The following is an 8,632-nucleotide window of genomic DNA, read 5'->3' on the forward strand; positions in this document are numbered from 1 at the left end:
GTAAGATATTGGGATCAAACCGAATGCCTTTTCATATGTCATCTGTGTCATTGTTGGCTTATTAGTTAAGTATTGCCGCTCTCACCACCTGAATATTTTTAGATTGATCAACCATTGCACTAATATAGTAGTACACCGTTAAACCTCACATAGTAACGCACACCTTGAGAATGCATTTTCAATCTTATAAACTATATTTTGCGCTATATAAGGAGCGCCAGGTTATAAGGCGCACGTTCGAATTTCTAGCCAATTAGGGATTTTTTTAGGTGCGCCTTATGATCAGGAACGTTAATTAAAGAAACAGCGACTTCAAAAATGAAAAAAACAGAAAACTGCAATCATCCAAAACTATATATGCACCAGTATATTGGCTATTGACAGATGATGTCAATTTTACTAATATTCCCTGCAGGCACCATGTTGGTGACTAACTAAGCTCCTCATTTAAAACATTTCTTTTCTTCATGAATTTATGATTCCCTTTGAAATTTACCACCAAGAAAACAGACACTTTAGCCCGTTTCATGTGTTTTATTTCACTGTACGGCATGTACACTGATAATAAAGTGCACGCAAACTACCGGTAATAATAAATAAAAACAAACCCCAGTTGTCACATGCGACGCCGGGATCTATTGCTAAAAGAAGATCATAGGTTACTTTCTCCAGTTTAGAAAGTGTCATATTTCCTTTCCGATCTGTAAAACTGTAAAAACTGAGTTGTGGCCTGACAATGGATGAACAAAGTGCCAAGGTTTGGAAATCAAATGCTCACACTGCTGTTAATCTTGTCTAAGCCTTTGTAGAATCACGTTTTTTCTTTTATTCCTCTCAAAACCCTACCCGAAAAACTCATTCACTAGCAAACTTTAAAAAAAAAAAAAAAAAAAAAAAAAAAAAAAAAAAAAAAGGTACAGGCTGGTAAACAATAATGCAATAACTGGACAATGTTAGGCTGAACTGCACAGAAAACAGTAGATAAAAGTAAATGCATTCTAGGAAAATCAAATAAAACAAAAAATATATAACGTAAGCAAGAGTCTATAATGATTACGAAACTATAAATGTGACATAACCTGCATGGCAATACAACCATGATTTTTTGTTTTGTTAGGGAAAAGATAAAAATAAATTTTTTAACTCAACATCTGTAAAAAATGATTACTACAGCTTTAAGATTTAATGTGCATTAATAGCCTCATCTACACTTAGTTGGCGCAACTAAGCAGACTCACTGCAGCATTATTTCCAAAAGAGACATAAAAAAAGGTGTAAATGCAGCAGAAAAATCAAATTTTTCATCGTATACAGTATGTGTTGAACGACAGGCAACACACAATGGAGTACATCAGATATGTTCAGATTGGTGAAGATACCTCCTATAAGGTCATAATGGAGAATTGTTTAGATTGGTAATCCTTGCGCTCACTATTTTTGATTGGTAACCAGTGGAAAGCTCTCAAATACTACAGCTTGATTTTACTAGCAACCCCCAAAAAGAGCCACATTGGAACATATGTAATATTACATTAACTGGAAAACTAAAAATGTTTGTCCTACAGAAACCATATAACTTTCCATTATCAAACATTTTCGAAAACGTGTATAATTCAGCTAAGTCCTTCTCGTACAATTTCCCCCGCCCCTCTGCAGATAACCTGTGATTTGCACCGAATCGATGTTGAAACTGTACTTAAGAGGCAGGATAAAGGGTACCCCAAAAAAAATGTAAACACATTTTAACAGCCGACAAGTCTATTATATGTTTTTATTATAGACTTAATCCATTAAATTGAGTGATGGCAGCCAGACTTGACTGTGAAGAGGGGAAATAGATTTCAAAATACTACTAGAAGTATGAAAACAAATTGGAAGTGAAAAGAGAATTTAGGAGGGGCCAAAACAAAGTTACCTTCACTCAAATTAGAAATAAGTTTGAAGCTGATGGAGCTGTTCAGGACGTCAAAAAGAAGCGTCTAGAGGACCACATACATCAAAAAGACCCACAGAAGAAGAAATATTTAGGGTTCTTACACAAATTTGTCATGGCCAAATTCAAGCACTTTCATGGCCAATATGTCAAGTACCTTCAAAGGAAGAAATCCAGAGCTGATCAGAATAACTTTTTTTTGTTGGCTCTGATGACTTAAGTAAAGCCGCTATCTTGCTACTAGCACACACTTTGTGCTATTTTTAGAGGTTCCTATCTATAATCTACTATCTTTGGTGTCAATGGGCTGCTAAAAAGTGACACGAATTGCGTCATGCTGCTTCAAAAATGCACATGCAACTTGGCTACGTCACACTTGTTTACAAACACAAAAATGGCCCTATAGCTGTTGGGTAATAATGGAATTCAGTACAGAAGACAAGAAAAAAGAAAGTACTATATGTATAAAAAGCAGAAAAATGAGCCAAATTTTGACTAATATTAATGATATTGATTGTTACAAAACACAGTGGATCCAATCTTTCAATTTTAGAGACTACTGATCTTTTGCCTTTTGTTATATTTATTTTAACTTCCTTTTTTTGGGCTGTTTTTCCAAAAGTGTCTGAAGATCTGTGTTGAAATTGTTTTAAATAGAATTATAAATCGTCTTTTTTGCATCTTACAATGTATTTATTGCACTAAAGAGATCATATTTTCTAATTTATATTTTATTGTTTTGCATTGTCAGGGATATTGCGTTGTTGTTCGACTTTATGTCTGTTCACTGTTTAAAAAGCTATTTTTTTTAATATTTTGCTTATTTGTAAATATTTTAATTTACGGTATATTGCATGTGTTTTTCAGGGACTCCCTTTCCTGACCTTGAAAACACAACTTTAAAATGTGAGCATAGATTTCAAGCACCTATATGAACATTAAGTATTACTGGAAACATTTCAAAGAAGTGAAGAAAGTGTGGCAGGATTAAAGCATGGACTAAATGATCTTGACATTTCATGATGCGATGGACGGATGATTTTGAAATGCCTCATGACGAGCTTGCCATAAACACTTTCTTGGACTTCATTGAAAGATTTCCAGTCATCTTTTCTTTAATGGGGCTTGTCGAGGTATGTGGTCTTCTGGAGGATTCTTCAACAGTTCCGTCAGCTTCAAACTTATCTCCAATTTGAGTAATGGTGACTTGTGTAGGTGGTTCTTTGTTAAAGACTCTTGTACTTGTACTGCGTTTTCATATTTCCAGTAGCACTTTACAGTAAATATCTTTTCTTCAAAGACAAATCTGTCTCTCAACACTCTGTTCAATGAGTTCGGTCTGTAAAGAAAGAATAAATAATTGAGTTATCAGTTTTGAAAATATTTGGGACATCCAGTATTTGTAAGTCAACCAGTATAAAAGAGGTCTTGTATTAGAATCCATATTTTGGCTTTGGCCCTTTTAAATCCCACATTTAGCACGGCCTGCATTCAAACACACACACGCACGCACCCACACTTACAAAGCGGACTACGTCTACTTTTCGGGCCCTTTGCTGTCCCCGTCGTCGGCATCGATCTGCCTCTTGTCACGTGGTGAGCCCCCATAACCTCTGTTCTCACGCCTTTCGCGGCACTCCTGGCACTCATCACCGTCATCATCATCGTCGTGGATGATCTCCACTTCCAGGCGGCCGATATAAAGCGATACGGCGCAAAGCCAGAAGAGACCCACGCTGCCCACCACGGCCCCTTGCATCAGTAAGGCGGGCACGGACAGTAGCATCAGCCGACGTAGGGTCAACAGGCTGCCTATGTAGGAGGCGCCACCGAAAGCCACGCAGGCGCCGCCCAGGATGAAAAAGGCTACAGGGAAACAGAAATTTAATTATTACATACGTCTTTATCGATGTGTGATCACTTGAGAGATTAAATGGAACGCTTTTGTCCTGGTAAAATTTCCCATGTGGAGCTTATCCTACGGTTGCTTTTCTTTGTTACCGTATGCCGCCTCTCGCCCCACTTCACTCTGCACGAAGGCGATGACTCCGATTCCAGTTGCAAGCAAACCGTTTCGGAACCACGACAGAAAACCTGCCAGAGAGTCAAAGGAAGTTTTAACCACTTAGTCTTAAAAAGAGTGAATGCGCAATCAGGCCATTTTTAGAACTTGGTAAGAAATAGAAAAAAGGTTTGTCTGATGATGAATCTATTTTAGCTTTTGTAATCAAAGCATCGTGCTATGGATTGCAGAACTTTACATTGTGCTATGGAAGAATATTCACTACATTTTTCTTCCAAACAATACCCAAATCTTCAGTAATTATTGATACTGATACCACATACAGATAACATGGGTACATCAAATTCCTTTCTAATGCAAAAAGTGACTGATACCCTAAACCAGGCATGTGAAACCCACAGCTCGCGGGCCAGACCAGTTGGATGATTTTATCGTTCTACCATACATTTCTGAGAATGGCAAAAAATAAGCAAGCCTGCAGGTAATTTCTATCAAAAGTTATGCTATTTAAAATAAATACAAACCCAATGCTTCATCCGGGTGCTAGAGTGCAGTAAGGATATATTCTCAGCTTTAGTAGGCCCAGCATAGTAGTTTGAGCTCATGTTGTCTAATCCTATTTCCCATGCACAGCTAAAACTTTTATTTTGTATTCATTTCAAACCATTATGACAATTAAGGCAAAAAAATATTTTTTTTTCTTAGTTCCAACTTAGTTTGTATAGCGAGGTGAGTTGGTTCGGGTGTAAAACTTCATTCACTGTACTGCTAAAAGAAACCAGTTACGCATTCGATGCCAAACCTGAAAATAATTTATTTCCTATTGCTTGTGAATAAATGTGTTATGCTGAGAAAAAAATCCTTTGTCATCCATGATTATAATATGTAGGATAGGCCAATAAAGTAGGCTGAATGATAGAAGAGTATAGTGAAAAAACTACAGTAAGCTATTCATATTGACTTAACTGTACATTCTTTAACTGATCCGGCCCACCTGAGAACGTATAGTTAAAGTCATGAAACACAGAAAAATGTAGCAAGCTGTGCTAAACCTCTCAATGTCTTTTAAAAGACGTTTATCAACACAAATTTCAGGTATAGCTTCTCTTTCATTCCCATTGGAATAGTTTAATTTACCTGATGAAACATGGAGAAAATGTAACAAGTTGTGCTAATACGTTCCCTTATTTTCCAAAAGGCAAATTTCAGTTGAGCTTGCAAAAATCAACTTTATTGTAAAATATACTATATGCACAACATACAGCACAAATTAAATTACTTCCTCATCCTCGCGTGCAAGCATGCAGTAATAAGGCACGAATAGAAAACCACAGCAAGAACAAATAGCAGCAAGTTTTATGCTGTCTTTTTTTAAAGGTCCCACTGCAGGGCTAATTCAAAGCTGTCCTGAGCTGTTTGTTGTAAATATCTGACTATAAACCGCAACTTTCTTTTACACGATTCCAACCTTGCGTGTATCGCAATGATGTGACTAATTTTTGCATTTTTTCCAATGGCCACTAGGAGCACCCAAGCAGTGGAGGTTATAGTGAAAAGAAACTTGCATGAACAGACCCTCATCGTGAAAAAGGTGTCAGTCGAAAGGGGAAAGCCAACTACCATATTGGGAATAATTTTTACGAGACGGTTTATTTGTAAACGGAAATGTGGAGAAACGTACGGATAACTAGAAGCAACGTCAGACGAAGCAGAAATGTTTATGGCAGATTCCTATGATCGTGTGGTTTGGAGTGAATATTTTACAGACGCTCTCCTACTTACGAACATTTGAGTTACAAACAACGGTACATATGAACTTTTTTTCGGGATGTCGAAAAATATCTGGACATTGCTGTAAGTTAGATTATGTATTGTTCACCTTTTTCGAGTACAGGACCGTACTGTAGTGCTTCTTTCCGCCGCTACCTGCATGTGGCGCTGTGAGAGCTCACCCAGAATCCACCCCGAAGAAGAAATCTGGCTATTCTTCCTGTTGCAGTCCCAGTTTGTGTGTAAACATACTGTACAGTATCTCCGCCGCGCTACGAAGTTTGACATTTTTTTAATACCTTGTGCATCCATTCAATATGGTTTGTGTAAAGTGTAAAGAAGAGGCGAGCCGTTTCATTTTAAATGAAAGTGGAATAAGGAAGCTTGATGCGGTTGAGAAAATGGTTGGATCACTATTTTTCGGTAATTTTTTACCACAAAGGAGGAAGTAGCCTGACTCTTGAAGCCCATCTTCCAAAAGTAAGGTAAACTTCACATTATTTATCTTTATACAGCATCTAATTGTATTAAATGTTTATTTTTCAGAACAAAACAATACAGGTTACTTATGCAAGCCTTAAACATACGTACTGTATATAAACCTTATACATATTTAGATAAACCTTAAATACACATTCCATAAAAAATATAGCACTGAAGCAACTTACGAACAAATTCAACTTACGAACGATTGCCCGGAACGTATCTCGTTCATAAGAAGGGGAGCATCTGTACACGGTTGGATTGTATAAAGTGTCCTTTATGTAACGAAGCCCTTTTCGTGGACATTGAAGTAAGTTGACCAGGGGATGTAATGGTGAATAACGTCTGCTTTATAGTTTTGAAGTATCTTGTTTCAGATGATGTTCTCTAATGAGTATACTTTGAAATGGAAATCATTACTTGAATCCTATGAGTTTAAGCTTACTAATGGTATGTGGCTGACACCGTACAGCTACGTATGTTCATCAAAAGTCCAGCAGCCCATTGGCGGAACGTTAAGGGGTGAAAGTACCGCATATTACAAAAACTCTTTCTGTGTACCGTCTTTCTTTGCAAATATCTCATGTTTCAATCTGGGCAATTGCGGCTTATAATCAGGCATGGCTTATGTATATAGAAAAGATTTTTTCTTTAAAAATGTACTGGGTACGGCTTTTAATCAGGTGTGACTCAAAGTCCAAATTCTACTGTACAAAATTAATTACCGTAAATTCCGGACTTTAAGCTGCTACTTTTTTCCTTAACTTTCAACCCTGCGGCTTATTCAGTGATGCGGCCAATTTATGTAATTTTTCTAACGGCCAGCAGCGGCGCTCGAGTGTTGCTACCATTAACTGCCCTGTCACAGGCACCGTTTGGGATGAAAGTTATATTATTATTATTAAAGCTTTGAAAACTCTCTCGGTGTACTGTCTTTCTTTGTAAATATGTGTAACCCATGTATAATATGTATTTGCAACTGTATATTTTTGTAATGCATTTATTTGTATTTATTTTAGACACTTATTCTGATGTTTTGCACGGGTGAATGAAAAAGGAGGGGCGGAACAAACACGGGGTGCCGAGTTTAAGTGGGGACCGCTAAAGGTGAGGGGCAGACAGGGAAAGAAGAGGGGGTAAAAAGTTGGTTAAAGAAAAAGGAGTTGCGTGAGTAAATGTGTTCATCGGATATATTTTTCCCACCCTTACCTTTGGAAATATACACTTTTTTCCTTGGATTACTTTCAACGGGACCCGGACTCTGCAGGTCTTCATCAAACCTTAAGTACCGGTATCAGTTTCCGTTCATTTTGCCGGCTGTGATTTTTGGACTGTGGACTTTAATGTAGGACATTTAGTTTCAAATGCAGGACTTGAAGTCGGGTTTGGGTTAATTTTGTGTTTGTTACATTTTTAAATGTGGGCGCATGCGGCTTATATACAGGTGCAGCTTGTGTCTGTACAAAATCGGTTTTCCTCTTAAAATGTGGTGGGTGCAGCTTATAATCAGGTGCGCTCTATAGTCCGGGATTTACGGTAAGTGTTTGAGGATAGTATACTATAGTTCTTTTCTTCGAGGGTTATTTATGTAATACCTAATGTTCAGAGATTATATAAGCCTACAGAACGCGGAAGTTGCCCGTTTAATGAACGTTATTACTGTAACGTCCTTGTACCTGTATACTGAATTTGCAAACATAATCGTTGACGTTATATTATGGCACAGTTAAGGTAAACATTGCTTCAACACACCTGTTTCGTGAGACTTCCTCAACATCTGTCAAGGGCGGAGAAAGAAAATTTAGAATTAAATCACAACAAAATAAACACAGGGGGTAAAAAGACGGCCTTTAAGTTGAGCACCAAAGCGTCCGCCTTGTCAAGGTCTGTGAGCTGGTAATTCTGCTGTGGGAGCTCCGGCAATCGGTTCTTCCCCCACGGCGCCTTGTCGGTGAGTAGCCGCCGCGTGCCGTCCGTCAGCCCGCTGCCAGGTGGCCACTGCAGCCTCGCAACGACGCGGGACAAATGTGCCGCAGCTATGGGCAACTGCCGCCGCATGCACAAGCGCAGGAAGGCCATTACATTTCGAGTCGAGGGGCGCCGAAAACGATAACAGAGTGGGGACTATCAACATGAGCCCCGCGCGAACTCTGAACTCTGAGCGCAGTCAACGAGCATTTAGGAATGCAAAAGCAACGCCCCAACTAAATCCACGCAGCGCCCCTTGTGGTCAAAATTGAGAACGGCGCGAATTAAGCAACATGCAGATCGAAGAATTTAACACGCGGTGGTGCCAGAAAGTCGAACATCTAGATTGGGGTCGCCAACCGTTCTGAAAATAAGAGCTATTTTTTTTTTGTTTCTGATTAGCACAAAGGGCCACCAGTTTGATACTCGTTTCTAAATTACTATTATGTTATTAC

At 38.4% G+C, this 8,632-nt stretch overlaps 1 protein-coding gene across 2 annotated transcripts; it reads right to left on the reverse strand.

Moving 5' to 3' along the window:
- Positions 1–1,753: 1,753 nt before the first annotated feature.
- tmem160 (transmembrane protein 160) lies at positions 1,754–8,400 on the reverse strand. 2 transcript variants are annotated; one of them, XM_088346116.1, is made up of 5 exons: positions 8,073–8,400; positions 7,962–7,986; positions 3,935–4,027; positions 3,457–3,799; positions 1,754–3,272 (listed from the first exon to the last, which is right to left on the reverse strand). In XM_088346116.1, the coding sequence occupies exons 1-4, from the start codon at positions 8,286–8,288 to the stop codon at positions 3,471–3,473; spliced, it is 663 nt and encodes a 220-aa protein (XP_088202242.1). In that variant the 5' UTR covers positions 8,289–8,400; the 3' UTR covers positions 1,754–3,272; positions 3,457–3,470. The 2 variants fall into 2 exon arrangements, with proteins under 2 accessions (XP_088202242.1, XP_088202241.1); XM_088346115.1 differs by having other exon boundaries at positions 1,754–3,799; positions 8,073–8,399.
- Between the last annotated feature and the right edge of the window lie 232 nt (positions 8,401–8,632).

Source organism: Urocampus carinirostris, chromosome 10, assembly GCF_059441175.1.
Source record: "Urocampus carinirostris isolate Australia breed hairy pipefish chromosome 10, RoL_Ucar_1.0, whole genome shotgun sequence".
Classification (NCBI taxonomy): Eukaryota; Metazoa; Chordata; class Actinopteri; order Syngnathiformes; family Syngnathidae; genus Urocampus; species Urocampus carinirostris.

Excerpts from the sequence above, each read along its gene's own strand:
- tmem160 (XM_088346116.1), bottom strand. The coding sequence starts at position 8,288 with ATGGCCTTCCTGCGCTTGTGCATGCGGCGGCAGTTGCCCATAGCTGCG. Across the intron at positions 7,987-8,072 it reads TTGACAAGGCGGACGCTTTG|ATGTTGAGGAAGTCTCACGA; the intron begins GTGCTCAACTTA and ends CGCCCTTGACAG. Across the intron at positions 4,028-7,961 it reads GAGGAAGTCTCACGAAACAG|GTTTTCTGTCGTGGTTCCGA; the intron begins GTGTGTTGAAGC and ends ACTCTCTGGCAG.